The sequence below is a fragment of the Helianthus annuus genome, chromosome 13 (assembly GCF_002127325.2).
Source record: "Helianthus annuus cultivar XRQ/B chromosome 13, HanXRQr2.0-SUNRISE, whole genome shotgun sequence".
Lineage (NCBI taxonomy): Eukaryota > Viridiplantae > Streptophyta > Magnoliopsida > Asterales > Asteraceae > Helianthus > Helianthus annuus.
This window is the reverse complement of record NC_035445.2, coordinates 150,370,577-150,388,277: the sequence shown is the minus strand read 5'-3', so window position 1 is coordinate 150,388,277 and position 17,701 is coordinate 150,370,577. Positions and strand designations below refer to the sequence as shown.

Below are 17,701 nucleotides of genomic sequence, written 5' to 3'. Positions count from 1 at the left end.
ATTGTATCATTACCTTTCCTTGTTTTGGGTAATTTGGTAACAAAATCCATTGTTATCAATTCCCATTTCCAGACTGGCAATTCTAATTGTTGTAACAAACCTGAGGGTTTCTGATGTTCAGCTTTAACTTGTGAGCAAGTTAAACATTTAGAAACATAAGCTGCTACATCCTTTTTCATTCCTATCCACCAGAAATTTTTCCTTAAATCCTGGTACATTTTATCACTTCCTGGATGCATCGTATATTTAGACTTATGAGCTTCTTCTAATATACGGTGACGTAAATTTCCTAATTTAGGTATCCACATTTTCTTTTTATGGAACCTCCAAATTCCATCTGTTCCTTGTTCTAATTCTTTAATCATTCCTTTTAATTTTTCAGCATCTTCCTTGATTACTGATTCTTGAACTTTCCTAATCTGATCATTTTAATCTACTTGAAGATTTAATTTAAGAGAACGTACCCTTTTTGGCTTTTCGTGATATTTTCGACTTAAAGCATCAGCCACTACATTGGCTTTTCCTGCATGATACTGGATATCACAATCATAATCATTAAGTAACTCCATCCATCGTCTTTGCCTCATATTTTGTTCTTTTTGCCCGAAGACATATCTTAAACTCTTATGATCTGTGAATATGGTAAACTTACTACCATAAAGATAATGTCTCCAAATCTTAAGGGCAAAAATTATGGCTCCTAATTCCAAATCATGGGTTGAATAATTTTCTTCATGACTCTTAAGCTGTCTAGAGGCATAAGCTATAACCTTTTGACGTTGCATTAATACACATCCATATCCTAACTTTGAAGCGTCACAAAAGACTACAAAGTCTTCAGTTCCTTCTGGTAACGCTAGTATGGGTGTATGGGTTAATCTTTGCTTAAGAATTTTAAAGGCTTCTTCTTGTTTTGGTCTCCATTCAAACTTAACAGATTTACAGGTTAACTTAGTTAAAGGAATGGCTATTCTAGAAAAATCTCGAATAAATCTTCTATAATAACCGGCCAATCCTAAGAAACTTCTAACCTCAGTTGGTGACTCTGGGGTTTTCCATTTGGTAATTGCCTCGATCTTTGTTGGATCTACATGAATTCCTTCATGGTTAACTAAATGTTCGAGGAATTGCACCTGTTCTAACCAAAATTCACACTTTGAAAACTTAGCATAAAGCTTTTCTTTTCTTAATAAACTTAAAAGTAATTGCAAATGCTTTGCATGCTCTTCTTTACTTTTAGAGTAAATTAGAATATCATCTATGAAGACAATTATGAATTTATCCAAATATGGCTTACATATTTGGTTCATCATGTCCATAAATGCAGCTGGGGCATTGGTTAAACCAAATGGCATGACAGTAAATTCATAATGACCATACCTTGTTCTGAATGCGGTTTTAGGAATGTCCTCTTCCTGTACCTTTAGTTGATGATATCCTGATCTTAAATCGATTTTAGAGAAAAATCGAGCTCCTTGAAGTTGATCAAACAAATCATCGATTCTCGGTAATGGATACCGATTCTTAATCGTGACTTTGTTCAATTCACGGTAGTCAATGCACATACGCATTGATCCGTCCTTCTTCTTGACAAATAAAATCGGTGCTCCCCATGGCGATGAGCTTGGCTGTATGAATCCTTTCTCCAATAATTCGTCTAGCTGTTGCTTCAGTTCTTGCATTTCAGCGGGTGCCAAACGGTAAGGTGCTTTGGCAATCGGTGCTGTCCCTGGTAACAGGTGAATTCTGAATTCAACTTCCCTGTCTGGCGGTAGTCCTGGCAATTCTTCTGGAAAGACATCTGAAAACTGGGACACTACTGGAATGTCTTTTAATTCTTTTCCTTTCGTTTTAGTGATTATAGAAATCAAATACACTATAGATCCTTTCCTTATACAACTTGCAGTTTTCATCACAGAGATGAATTTAGTGGATCTAGATGGCTTATCTCCTTTAATTGTGATCTTTTCACCTCTTGGTGATTTTACTTGAATTACCTTTTTATCACATAAAATACTGGCTTTATTGGCTATTAACCAATCCATTCCTAACACGACATCAAATCCTACCAGATTCATTGGGTAAAGGTTTGCAATAAATTTTTGATTAAAAATTTCTATTCTTGCTCCTTGCAAGACTTCAGAAATCTTAACGGTTTCTCCATTTGCTGTTTCTACTAGACATTCTTGTGGTAGTTTAGTTAATGATTGATTTAGGAGTTTGCAGAATGAAGTATTAATAAAACTTTGGTTTGCACCAGAGTCAAATAATATTTTAGCAAATATATCATTAACTAAAAACGTACCAGCAATGACGTCCGGAATTAGTCTAGCTTCGTCTGCAGTTAGAACGAATGCTCTAGCATTTTTAGGATTTTTGTTGGTTGCAGCTGGAGCCAATTTCGGACAGTTTGTCCTAATGTGACCTTTTTCTCCACAATTGAAACACATTCCATTACTGGATTTCTTCTTGCAATTCTCTTCCTTGTGTCCTGGGGCCTTGCAAAAATTACAGTAAGTAGAGCATCTTCCAGAATGCTTCTTTCTGCAGGCTTTGCAGTATGGTGCAGAGGTAGAACCTACATTCCTACGATTGGAATTCCCAGAACGGAATTCTTGAGTAAGCCTTTGGGTTAGGTTTCTCTTCTGGTCTTCTTCTCTAGTACGGATTAACTCATCTGTCAAGGTATTGGCTAGTTCTACAGCTTCTTCTATAGTTTGAGGTCTAGCTGCCTTGACTACATGTCTAATTTCTCCAATTAATCCCCAGATATAACGGGAGATTAACACTGGTTCAGGTGATGCAAGGGTAGGTACTATCCTAGCATATTCAAAGAATGTGGTAGTGTAACCCTTACTGTCTACCCCAGTCATTCTCAGATTCAGAAACTTATTTGCTATCTGTTCCTTTTCATTGGGAGGGCAGAATTTCCTTTCTACCATATTTTTGAATTCCTCCCATTCCATGTTATAAATTCTATCACTTCCTCTTGACTGGAGGATAGTGTTCCACCATTCTAAGGCTGCGTTTTTAAACAGATTTGAAGCAAACATTATCTTATCTTCTTCAGCACACTTGCTTATTTTCAGAACGGTCTCAGTTTTCTCTATCCAGCGTAGGGCTGCAATGGGTCCTTCATTGCCCGAGAATTCTATTGGTTTACAGGACCAGAATTCTTTGTAAGAACAACCATGTGGCATGGTTCTTCTTCTTTTGGGAATGGGCGCTTGAAGTACGGGTCCATTGTTCACGCTGTGTTCTGGTTCACTTGGTCGTTTACTGCTATGCTTACTTTTATTATTCGCTTCTTGAACTGTTTGAATAATAAATGGCATTGCATCTATAATTCCTTGTGCCACTATATGTTGAACGACACTATTATCCATTTGATTTCCATTGTTGTTTGGATTCTCATTAACCACGTTATTGTTACTCTGGTTATCGTTATTCAGATTATCTTGATTTCCCTCGCCGGCCATCTGAATTTTAAACAATTATCAAATATTAATATCACAATTAATATTTGAATATAGCCAATCACATGACACGCACTTTTAACCAAAAGCGTCGAGCATTGCGACTTTTACTCTATTTATATAGTATGCATCATTACACACTAGTACTGAAATTTAAATTACAATACTGACTGAAATGTAAAGCTACAATACTAATAGTAGGCATCCGTAGTTTTTTTTTCTAACACATACACACATATATTAGTTTATTATTATTATTATTAATACCGTTCCTGCCATCGCATTCACTGATATGGATTCATCCAAAAATCCATATTACGCTCATTGTATTTCCATACGAGGCGTTCTCCCACCTGTCGCATTCTCTCACTGCTTTCTAAAATTTCCTCCTCAAAAGTCCTAAGTTCTTGGACATTTTCTGCACTCATTGGAGGTGCAGGTTCTAGGACTGGGTTTGGAAACTGGGGTACGGGTTCCTGATACGGAGGCATAGGGGCCTGGTACGGGTATGGATTCTCTAAAATTTCCCTAACATATGCATCACTAATGTTGTAGGGATCTTGAGGATCTAACCCTGGGTAAGCTCCTAAGTTGGGCATTGGCACATTTTCCTGTATTGGGTTTTGTTGCACGTAGTCCCTAATATCGTCCCACCAGGGGTCGTAGTTGTTTGGGTCTAGGGGATCTGGTGCAGGTACCCTAGGTATCTCCTCCGGGTTGTAATCAGGTATTTCTATCTGGTTTTCTACTTCCATGGGTTGGTCAGGATTTGTGGTTGGGGTGCTAGCATTTGTTCCAGGTTTGGGTCAGCAGCAGTGGTTGCTAAAATATGGATATTAGCGATACCCCTATTGAGCATATCCTGATTATAAGCATCAGTCTCTCTTTTTGCTGCGGCTAACACTCGCTGCTCCTGCAACTTTTTCATTCTTTTCCTACGCTCGTGCGCTCCCCTACTGAACCATCCCCTCTTTTTCTGAGGAAATGGCTCTTCAGACTGAGCCTTAAACACAAAGATTCCTTTTCCGTGTCAGCAGAATACCCTGAGAGGGTAGGCTGAGAAGAGGAGGTGCCTTCGCTCCTAGGCGAACCAGACAGTTGACGATAGGCGTCAGAAGGTCCTTGGTCGCTCATACTGTAAACTAACAAATAGTCAGATAACACATAGCAAGAAATACAATTATACACGTATTTCCATAATTTATTTCCTAACACTTTGAATTTTGATGTCAGCAGAACACTTCTGTGGCTGAATCAGTGGCATAGCTCTGATACCACCTTCTGTCACAACCCCCGGTCCCTAGTTCCCGGGAACGGGCGGCCGTGAACCAGTTTCGGTGGTATCACATTTATTTATCCAATTTAGCAGCGGAAATTTTCATCAGGACCGTAGTTAGGAAATATTTAATCAGAGTAAACCACCATGTTTTATAACATTAAACATATGGGTAAAAACCCAAGTTTTCAATACACACGTTTCATAGGAATAAATCCTATTTATTTAATAAAAACATCCATTTTATTCTTAGGTAACTTTATTGCCACTTTTCCAAGCCTCCAGTGCTGTCCAGCTGGCTTCCATTTGGCTTTCACATATTGTTACCTGAAACGCGTTTTTAAAACATTTTGTCAGTGGGAAATACTAGTGAGTGATTCCCAGTTTAATCATGTTTAAGTAAAAACCAATTTGCAGTATTGAGGGCACATCCGCAATTACATTTGTATTCAAGACATCACAATTAACATCAGTGGTACGGTCATACTCAACTTATGGGATGTTACCACGCCAGTAACCAATTTTGTATACAAAACCCCAACATACCCACTATAATTGTATTCTTTACAAATACTCAATAACTGCTTTGTATATATTTAATTAAGTGAGGTTTTGTAAAAACAGTAAACAAAAAGGTTTACAAAAAGTGAATCAACTCACATTGCTGTTTTAGGTTTTTTGTAAGGGTTTCCTGGAGATAATCTATAAATTACACAAATGCACGTGTGTTAGTATAATAACCCATTTTAACATTAGTAATACCCTCCCCGAGAAGGCATTCCAACGACTACGTCGGGCAGAACCACGACAGCCGTTACGGAACCCTAGATCAATCGGGCAGCGTATCTAATACGTCTCCAGGGGTTACAATACTTACATCGTAGCAGAACCTCGCTATTTTAGGGGGTATAATACCCGGGTATAGTAACGCCACTACAGAAAATTAAGAAAGAAAGAAAGGAAATGAGCGAACAGACTGAAGGCCCGTTGCCTTCTATTTATAGGGCTGATATCGCGTCTTCACGCGGCCCGCGTTAAGTAAGGCTAACCCTTACGCGGCCCGCGTCAATCTCCGGTCAACGTATAGCTTGGCCCGGTCACCCTCTAGACTTGACACGGTGATGACACGTGTCATCACCGGGCTGCGCCACATTCTAGGTCGCTCGCGACCCGCATGGACTTAAGCGAGATCATACGCGGCCCGCATGAACTTAAGGTTTTGGCGAAGTCTGGCTATATCCTGATGCGGCCCGCGTTAAGTTGAGGTGAGGTCTATGCGGCCCGCCTCAACTTAATAATTATTGTTTTTAATTTATTTTCCATGTTTTATCACATTAAACATATGGGTAAAAACCCAAGTTTTCAATACACACGTTTCATAGGAATAAATCCTATTTATTTAATAAAAACATCCATTTTATTCTTAGGTAACTTTATTGCCACTTTTCCAAGCCTCCAGTGCTGTCCAGCTGGCTTCCATTTGGCTTTCACATATTGTTACCTGAAACGCGTTTTTAAAACATTTTGTCAGTGGGAAATACTAGTGAGTGATTCCCAGTTTAATCAAGTTTAAGTAAAAACCAATTTGCAGTATTGAGGGCACATCCGCAATTACATTTGTATTCAAGACATCACAATTAACATCAGTGGTACGGTCATACTCAACTTATGGGATGTTACCACGCCAGTAACCAATTTTGTATACAAAACCCCAACATACCCACTATAATTGTATTCTTTACAAATACTCAATAACTGCTTTGTATATATTTAATTAAGTGAGGTTTTGTAAAAACAGTAAACAAAAAGGTTTACAAAAAGTGAATCAACTCACATTGCTGTTTTAGGTTTTTTGTAAGGGTTTCCTGGAGATAATCTATAAATTACACAAATGCACGTGTGTTAGTATAATAACCCATTTTAACATTAGTAATACCCTCCCCGAGAAGGCATTCCAACGACTACGTCGGGCAGAACCACGACAGCCGTTACGGAACCCTAGATCAATCGGGCAGCGTATCTAATACGTCTCCAGGGGTTACAATACTTACATCGTAGCAGAACCTCGCTATTTTAGGGGGTATAATACCCGGGTATAGTAACGCCACTACAGAAAATTAAGAAAGAAAGAAAGGAAATGAGCGAACAGACTGAAGGCCCGTTGCCTTCTATTTATAGGGCTGATATCGCGTCTTCACGCGGCCCGCGTTAAGTAAGGCTAACCCTTACGCGGCCCGCGTCAATCTCCGGTCAACGTATAGCTTGGCCCGGTCACCCTCTAGACTTGACACGGTGATGACACGTGTCATCACCGGGCTGCGCCACATTCTAGGTCGCTCGCGGCCCGCATGGACTTAAGCGAGATCATACGCGGCCCGCATGAACTTAAGGTTTTGGCGAAGTCTGGCTATATCCTGATGTGGCCCGCGTTAAGTTGAGGTGAGGTCTATGCGGCCCGCCTCAACTTAATAATTATTGTTTTTAATTTATTTTATATGTTATATTGTATATTGGGCTCGGTTTTCACATACGAGGTGCATATAAAAACATATTGAGACATTTTAAAATATATTAGGGTGTCGAAAATTTATGAAGGTGTCAGTTTTACCGAGGGTTGTTATATTTGGGACGTGTCACGACCGGCTAGATTGCCCATAGATTCGAATAAGTGGTTTCCTTGGAGCCCAAACATTAAAACCACTCCTGGGGACCCCTTACCAAGGATTTGAAGGCCGGACCGGACCGGCCGGTTGAACCGGTCGGACCGGGGACCGTAAGCATGAGCGGTCTGGTTGAGAGAGATAAACCGTTTTGAGGGTGGCCGGCCGGACCAGTAGCCGGCGGTCAAGCCGGGAATCTAGCGGTTTTCCGGTTGGGCCGATCTAAGATGAACAACAATAAACCAGTTTTAAAATCGACTGTCACTTGTCAAGAATTAGATGAACCCGGAGACTCAATCAGCGTACAAGTAGTGTTTCCAGAATCGGAGACGAAGTAGTGGTGGCGCTGGTCTTCAGTTGGTTACCACAGGTTGGAGACGAAGTATTGTTTCCAAAATCTGACGAGCAGAAGGAAAAAAGGATGACGGCTGGGAAACTGTGAGATGGATTAGGGTTGGAACTTGGAAGAGAAATGCACGGTGGGTTTTGAAAAGTTTTTTTTTTTTTACTTTTATAAAGTGTTGTTTAGCCGTTATTTGTTTTCTAAAATTACAATTCCCTTTCTATATATTTACCAATCAACAAATTGTTCTATTTTTATTTTATATTTCGTATTTCATATTTTCTTTTAACCAACCAAACAAATTATTCTAATTATTTTATGATTTACATGTATATTTAACCAAGTACAAATTATAAAAAAATCAATCAGACTATTTTGTATTTTATATTAATTTTTATAATATTTATAACATATCCGGTTCTTAAATCCGGTTCGACCGATCCGACCGTTCAAACCAGTGGACCGGTAAAAAGATCGGTTCGACGTCCGGTCCGGTCATGAAAACATTGCCCCTTATGGACCGTATAGGGTTTTCCTTTACGGTCCGTAAGGCCCTGGCAGGGGCAAAAGTTACAACGTTTGGCAGATTTAGCCCCTTGACTTGTATTGTCGCGTTTTGTCACTTTAACCCCTTTTAACCTAATATCGAGGTTATATAAAGGTGTTAAGGCATATGTAACTTGGATTTTGCCTGGAAATATCGTGGATGTCGATTCGTTCAGTTGTACGGTTATGCGTTTCGCATATAACGCACAACGCTTTATCGAACACGAAAATAATCGAAATTTCGCAACGATTGATAATTTTGCATTCTCCTCAATAAAATACACGATTTTATTGAATACGAAAATGTTTGGATTTGTACACATGGTCCTATCCCTTCAAAACTTATATCTAAGTTATGTAAAGGGTATTTAGGGTATGTGTAGCTCATGTCCTTAGATTTAATATCTTTGGCCATTGGGTACTTTTAGTCCATCTCCTTTCTTGTGGTTGAGATTAGTCGGAGATCCGGGACACGTTTAAGTTAACGCATGATAAAAGTTCTCCGCTTCCCTGAATCAGGATTAGTCGGAGATACGAAATACGTTTCAATGAACGTAGAATATAATTTCCTTCCTTCATCCACACAGTCGGGAATTAGTTAGAGGATTTAATATGTATTGTTACACAGTGGAATGATAAATCCCCTTACCTAATTTAATTTGGAAATTCGGGACACGTGTCACCTCACAATTGGACAAAATTTTATGGGTGTTACACAAGGACCAAGAACCATTTGTACAAGATCAACCTCAAGATAGCAAGTTCTGGTACACAAGTTAGCACGAATGGAATAAAGAATTTTGCGGGTAGGGATCTACAAAGAGTTGAACTGAAAGATGATACGCCAAGTACGAGTCAGAATCTTCTCAAAGATCCAAGTTTAATGAAGAAACCTAAAATTCAAAGTCCAAAGAAAAATGTTCAAGAATTCAAAGAAAAGGTTAAGCAAGGGATTCAAACGCAAGAAGGTACATATAATGATCCATGAAAGCTAGTGTTTGTGTAACATTCCTATTTTTATATAAGAATCATAGGTTTGGTTAAATTTATTTACCACTAGTAACTAGTAACTAGTTTTTTTTAATATAAATATTCAACCTAAGTAGTTTTAAAACAATATTTTATATATAGTTGGTTGAAATATTATACTAGTAAATTGACCTGTATATGGGTGACCTTTCTATTAAAAATAAAAGTATATAAAAACTTATATTATTAGATAGGTATATTACGGATACGTCGACTGTTAGAAATATGAAGTACCTATACGAGCCTAGTAACCATATAATAATTATATTATAAAAATACATTATATTTGAACCTACTCTGTTTTGAATGAAACTTGGTTCAAAATGTAGATAAAATTATTCTCGTTCTCATGACATATTCATTGTTTTCTAGAACGTCATATTTTAGAAGTTATAAGCGCCAAATAAGTAAAACAGTTAAATTAATTATAATATATATAATAATAAAATAAGAATATTATTTGAATGGTTATAGATATGTACGTGTAACATATATACATTAATAAAATAATTAGAAAATTTAATTGCATGTGAAGTGTCTACATGTATAATAAAATAATCGAAAATAATCAAATTCTTACATTTCATAATTTCATGCAAGGTGTCTCATGTATAGCATGCATGAATAGAATGTAGATGAGAAGGAGGTACGTGTCTTACCAAATCATGAGTTTCCTAACAACTATATAAATGAGGACAATTCAATAAACATTCCTTCTCATACCTATCGCCCATCTTCTTCTTTCTAAAAAGGGAAATTGGCCTGTAATAATCTCACCTAAATCTTATTGGCCATTAATAATTCCACCTCAGAATATTCCCTCCACTAGTCCCAGCTTTCACCTATTTTTTCTACAATGGTCCCCCGTTAAAAAAACTTAACGGAGTTAAGTTTTTTTTCCAAATTACAAACAGATTTTTTAGGGCTTTTGATTAGAACGACGATACGAGTCCATTGATGTAAAACTTGCCTCGAAACGGTGCTCCAAATGATGAAAACAACGCTTCAATTCGGGTGTTTAAATTTCCAATTAACCAAAATCAAGTCACTTGAAGCACCATTTCGAAGTAAGTTTTACATCAATGGACTCGTATCATCGTTCTGATCAAATGCCCTAAAAATCTGTTTGCAATTTGGAAAAAAGCTTAACTCCGTTAAGATTTTTTAACGGGGGACCATTGTAGGAAAAATATGTGAAAGGTGGGACTAGTGGGGGGAATATTCTGAGGTGGGATTATTAATGGCCAATAAGGTCTAGGTGGGATTATTACATGCCAATTCCCCTTCTAAAAATTCTCTAGTGTTTATTTATTTTATTTTTACATAGTAATAAAGCCCTGCTCCGTTTTAAGTATTGTAACTCCCGATCACCGCTACCCTTTTCGATTGATCTGGAACCAATAACTCATGTCAGGGCTCTGCCCGACTAAGTTCGTTGGGATTCTGTCTCGGGACATCGGGATAAGGTTGAATTAGGGGTACTATACTTAACATGAGCGCATTATATATTTTTAATAACTTAGAAATTATACCCAAAATTTATACCAGAAGATTTTCTAGTTGAATCCTAAAGTTTTAAAGTGGGTCCATTCTCTTTTCTCACCATTTTTATTCCTTTTTATCCCAAACCATAACAACTCTCACCAAAACTACTATTTATTATTTTATTTGCCCAATAGGAAAACCCTAATTAAGACACCCAAGTAATCCTGCACAACTCCTAAAATTTTCAGAACAATCAGAATCAGGATCAGGACCCCTAAAACTCAGGGGGATATTCCCCATTGACGATTATCATCACAGTTTGTTGTCAAAATAGAATTTTCAATTTCCGTCGACTCAGCTAGGCTACCAGGACACGAAGCAACCCTATGCTGAAATTGGACCCGTCGCGCCACGCGAAGGAGACAGGTCTCCCTGTCGCGACACTAGGGGGAGACCATTTTCCAGCTATAAATAGAGGGGTGTGGGACTTAGATTTCTGCGTTGGAATGACGAACAAATTCGTTTTACACTTCGAGATATCACCTGATTACTACCAAACACACACTAGCTCAAATTCTGCTACGATACAGGGTATTAACTTGATCGCTGCCACAATTCAATATCCGATCGATTGAAACTATCCGACAGGATGTTTAAATGCTATACTTTGTCATTAATCGTGATTCCGACAGAATGTTTGAGTGCCACCCGAACTCGGGGTGTACTCTGTCATTCGTTGCGAATCTGATAGATGTTTAAGTATTGCACTTTTTCATTCGTCGTAAGGGTTTTAATCTCGTGAGTTTATCGTAAATGCTGTATTAGTTACTTACCTAGTTCGTGTGCATTATAGCTTAAATTAGGTTATCAAGCTTATCAGTAGACTAAACACTACCCCATACACTTACAATCAAAGTAGATGCTAATTCTCAGAAGAATTAAATCAGGAAGCTTGTTAAATCAATACTGCTTACTTATAATGTGAGTCATTCTCTTTTTATCAATTGTTTTACAATACTCCAAATTATTTTCCAAAGTTATAATTACAGGGATTAAGTCTATGTAGTCTTCAATTACAGCCGGTATGTGGGGTATTGTGCACATTACTACTGTTTTTATCAGTTTAGGTGGGCGCACCTAAATCATGATAAGTCACTTTTAGGTGAACGGACCTAAATAGTGATATACTTCACTTTTGGGTGAACAGACCCAACAGTGATATGACCACAGTCACCGAAACGAGTCGAGTGACAAATACTGTGGGTAGTTGGTTGACATATAAACATTGTAATCGCTCTTAATACTGTGAATTATAACAAATACGTTTTTGTATAAACCTGAATGAACTCACTCAGTATTTCCCGCTGACAAAACCTTTTTAAAACGCGTTTCAGGTAATTACAGTAGATCGGAATAAGAGTTGGATACGACACCAAAAAGGCTTACAGAAGTGGCTTGATTTATCAATTAAATAAAAATTAAGAAAAGTTGTTTTATGTAATCAAGTTTATATTAAAAGCTACCTTTGTAAAACATGAAATTTATTCCATCTATTTAAATAAAATCCGGTGTTTCTAAACTCTGATATTTTTCCTAACTCACGGTCCTGATGAAATTTCCGCTGCAATGTTTTTCAATAATATACCACCGGTACCACTTGGCTGCTCGCGGCTCCCGATTCCGTCCAGGTGGGGTCGGGGGACGTGACAGTTTGCTCATGATCGCAACCGAGTCAATGGTGGTGCGAGTTCATATGACCAAAGGATGAGTCATGGACAAAGGACTAGTCAAGTACAAGGTTGCAAGAATGTTCGAGCTAGGAAGGAGCCGAAAAACACAGTTAGAGATCGAGGAAACTTCCAAAAGATTCAAGGCAATGAAGACATGTTTGACTTGAAGACCTACCTTTTTTGAGTCCGAAATTACGAGGGTGATTGCTGGTAATTTGCGGACTTCAAGTCACAAGCCGGTGAACTTGAGGGATCGGTGTTGACAAGTTGGCCATAGTTGGTTAAGTTTCCTAATTATGTTATAATTATATTTGGTAATGTCTTGGCCACCAAGTTAGGGTAAGCCTATATAAACCAAGTTAGGGTTAGACATTATTAAGAGAGAAGACACGAGAGAAACCGAGTTATGGTTTAAGAGTCTGTAATAGTTGAGTTAATAAGATTGAGAGTTATTTGATCTAAATTTTTTCCACATCTGTTCTATGCAGTTTGATTGTCGATTGGGAGTTGAATATGGTTAACCGTCTGTTTAGATGTGATTGTTTAGATGTTTTTTTGAAACGTAAACTTCATTAAAAAACCACCAGCCCACGAATCGGGGAGGCCAACCAAAACGATTACATATATACAAACTTGCTCCATTCGGTCCAAGAAACAGACCTATTCTTTATTCTACTATTAATGTCACACCCTCAAAATTTCCACATGCGGAGTATTACCACAAGGAGTGCGACTGCCCAGGATCCAGCCACTAATTATTTTGAACCGTATTCGGAATGTGTAAATTATTCCAAATGATACAATTGGTGATTTAGTTTAAAAGTCTTAAAATTGTACATTATGTTTGCAGCGGAAATGTAAAAATGAACTTATCACGGTTAGAAACCACAATTTAAACAAATGTACAAAACGTACTACTTTCCAAACCACACACACTCCATCCGTTTGCAACATCCGTCCGCAGCTTTTCTTATGTCATCAGTTTTCTCCTTTTATAGAAAGGATAGATTAATATTAATAACATCAAACCACATATCAATAATATACTAAAAATGTCTATCTATATAAAGTATTCGTATTTATTAGTAATAGTATTGATAGTAATAGTTGTATATATTCATAATATATTAATATTAATAATATTATCAATAAATTAAAGAAGAGAGTTTCATATGACATCAATTGAAATTCTTTATTAAAAGTAAGAAATATATAATAAATTAATTATTACATATAGACCAAGTCGGCCTGACTCGGCTCGCTTAAAAACCAAGCAATTTTTAGGGAGCTTTTACCCCGACTAAGTTGAAATTTTTTTTAAATGACCCATCTCAACCCAAAACCATTTCGACCTGGACCAAAATGACCCTTTTTATAAAAACTCACTATTAGGGCTGCAAACGAACCAAAGATTTTGTGAACAGTTCGTGAACTATTTGGCAAGAAGTTCATTTGTGTTCGTTCGTTAACAAACGAACACAAACAAGAAATTTCGTTTGTTTAGTTAAATGAATGAACATGAACAGTGGTCGCGTTCATTCATTTATGCTAGTGAACGTCGGTAAGGTGTTCGTTTGTGTTTGATAGTTTATTAGTGTTTTTAGTTTTTACATTTTATTTAAATACTTCAAAAATCCAACAATAAAATATTTAATAAGTGTCAATATATTATATATTATGTTCATGAACATTTTGTGTTCGTTTGTTTACATTTGTCAATGAACATTAGTTTGCACTTATTTGTGTTCATCAAAGTTCGTTTATGTTCGTTGCCTAAAATTAACAAACAAACACAAATGAACACAAAAAATTTCATTTCCTAACAAACAAACACAAACACAAAATCTTGTTTGGTAAGTGTTCTCGAATAGGTCGTGAACACATATATTTCTTAACAAACAAACACAAACAAGCCTGTTACCCAAACCGCTCCACCCATTTTGTCGGGCATAGTGTATACCAAATGGCTATAGTTTTAAATCAACAAAGTTGAATACCGAGTGGCAAGAGTTTTAAATCAACAAACTTCTTAACTAAACTCTACCATAATGAATTTAATAAAGAAAAGCAGGCATATGTTACGTGGAATCACAACAATACAAACTGGCTAGAGTTATAAATATCTAAGAAAGTTATTAACCATAAACACTAAAAAATTTAACTCTAGTCCCAAGCACCGAAACCAAACCGAAACTATTCAGTACGTTATGAACCACAAAAATACAAAAGGGCTAGAGTTGTAACACAAGCATAATTGGAAGCGAACCGAAAAACCCGCTTTCAAGAATACAAAAACCCAAACAGTCGGTTAATTTGGTTACATCGGTTATGGTGAATTCGGTTTATGCTCACCCCAGAATAATTCCAGAATCATATATACGAGGTGCCTGTAAAGATGCTTAATTTAGAGCAAACATATATTAGAATTTGTAGTTGTCAACAAACAATACAAACTTCATTGAAGTACAAACATTACCAATGCTCTTATCATATATAATCTGCAATGCTAAATAAGAAATTTATCATATATAATTTAAAGCAACATATATAATCTGCAATGCTAAATAATAAAATTTATAGCTCAATCTTTTGGAGCATCTTCTCAATGTCATCCTTTGACACATTTCCACTTCCATCAATTACTATACTTATTTTTTTACCGGTAGATTCCAACTCAGCCAACACCTCAAGAATACCATTGTAGTCTATGCTATAGCAAACCTTAATTTGTTGTTTCCCAGCAGGAGCCGGTGGAACACCATGAAGTTCAAACTCATCAAGGAAGATGTTGTCCTTCACGTTTCGACACTCACCCTGATACACATCGACTATAATGGATTCTTGGTTATCTTTAAGTGGCACATAAATTTTCTCTTTCATGGTGGGTATAGGTGTGTTCCTTGGGATTATTACATCCATGTCTTCATCGTTGACACGGGTACCAAGGGACAAAGGGGTGACATCTAAAAGTATCAAATCCTTCACAACTTGATTACCAATACCACTTAAGTTTGCAGCCAACACTGCTGCACCATAAGCCACAGCTTCATCAGCTTTAATGCTCTTGCAAAGTAGTTTCGAGTCGAAAAAGTCCCTTAGCATTTGTTGTACCTTAGGAATCCTAGTTGACCCACCAACAAGGACTATATCATCAATATCATGTTTTTGCATATTCCCATCTCTTAAACAACTTTCCACATGTTCAATACACTTTATAAAAAAGCTAGCATTTAGCTCTTCAAACTTTGCTCGGGTGAATTTCATCGTAAAATCAGTTCCATCATACAAGCAATCAATGGAAATCGACGTTTGTGTTGTTGAAGACAAATCCCTCTTTGCTTTCTCGCACGCAACTTTCAACCTTCCCATTGCTCTTGCATTTTTACTGACATCTTTATTTTGTCTTCTCTTAAATTCTTGTACACAATGATCAACCATCGCCTTGTCAAAATCCTCTCCACCCAAACGAGTGTCACCCCCAACAGCTTTAACAGTTATGGTTCCTTCCTTGCTGATAGCAAGAAGTGACACATCGAATGTCCCCCCACCCAAATCAAAGACTAAAACGTTTTTATGGTGCGGGTGGTTTGGATCAGCAAACTTGTCTAGACCATAGGCAACTGCAGCTGCTGTGGGTTCATTGATCAAGCGCATGACATTGAGACCAGCCAGCGTACCGGCATCCTTTGTTGCCTGGCGTTGCTTGTCACTAAAATATGCAGGGACGGTAATCACTGCATCTCTAACAGGTGTTCCAAGGTATGCCTCAGCAGCCTCTTTCAAGTTCTTTAGAATCATGGAAGATATTTCTTCAGCTGAAAACTCCTTGTTTGCACCCATGTGTTCAAGTACGATCACTGGTTTATCACTAGATCCTTCAATAACCTTAAAAGGCCACGATTCTATGTCTTTTTGCAATCTGATATTGCTGAATCTGCTTCCCATAATCCGCTTAACATCTGATTAACATCAAAGTACATAAAATTGATCAGCTAGCATCTATGAATTCTTGTGTGAATGTCTAATAAACATCAAAGTTGTTCATGAGATCAACTTACCAAAAACAGTGTTCTGAGGGTTCCTAGTGATTTGGTTTTTGGCACCCTCACCTACCAAATGTTCCGTGTCGTTGAAAGCAACACATGATGGGGTAATGGTATTACCCTGTTCATTAGGTAGGATCTCAACACGGTTGTGTTGATCGAACCAGGCAGCAACACAGGAGTATGTTGTTCCAAGATCAATACCGACTGGAGTTGCTTTAACTTTTCTCGACATCTTGGTATAAGGAATAAATGCAATGAATACACATTGTAGTATTAAAATTACAAAATAATTAGGATCAGAAACTATAGTTAGTTAAGTTATGTAATCTTTTTTAACTTTTTGAAACAATATATTCAAAGTTTGCATACACCTAGCTTGCATTAGATAGTCTCCTCTTCGTTTTATCAGTCACATCCAATCAAGCCAAACATTTTATCACGATTTAAAATCAAACAACCCATATGTCTAATCCAAAGCATGTGATATATGATGTTTACCTTAATATATTATCCTAATGGCAATCAAAGCTGGTTCTCCAACCCGTTAACGTGATCTTTGATGTTCCTTCTTGCAACTCAACAGACTTCGTTCATTGGACGAACCAGTTCGGATAGGGACTGATGAGGGTGCGCTTTATGGAGGGTTGTGGCAGGAAATTGATCTTCAATGTCCGCTGGAACAATGGCTGATATATGGGTGTCTTAAGTTTCATTTTACAATAGTTGCAATTAAACGACAATATTATCTCCTTTTTCTTTTTTACTTTACTTTTCTACTACCTTTTTTTCTCTTTTTTCATCATTTTTCAAACGCGTGTGACTAGACATCACACTAACATAGCAACAAAACAAAGTGGACATGTACAATTCCATAAAGGTTATTGAAAACTAATAATTCAGAAAAGTAACAACTTAAGATGAAAGTTACAGCGAAATTCTTAAACAAGCAGGTGAAGTAAGGAATATAGATGATAAATGGGGAATCAATCAAGGAACTCGCATTCGAATTGAAACAAAATTGGCAAAATGAACTTATTTTCAAGATCCAATGGACGGAGTAATTAGCGACCAAGGTATGGATCCGGACTAATAGGCATGAAACTCCTCAAG

At 37.3% G+C, this 17,701-nt stretch overlaps 1 protein-coding gene across 1 annotated transcript in view; it reads right to left on the bottom strand.

The window, feature by feature from the left end:
• The window catches only part of LOC110899791 (heat shock 70 kDa protein 18), a 29,049-nt gene extending 11,734 nt beyond the window's left edge, over positions 1 to 17,315 (bottom strand). Inside the window, 3 exon segments of the mRNA XM_022146681.2 lie at positions 15,507 to 16,504; positions 16,604 to 16,823; positions 17,090 to 17,315. Coding sequence (XP_022002373.2) covers positions 15,507 to 16,504; positions 16,604 to 16,823 — 1,218 coding nt within the window. The 5' untranslated portion in view covers positions 17,090 to 17,315.
• Between the last annotated feature and the right edge of the window lie 386 nt (positions 17,316 to 17,701).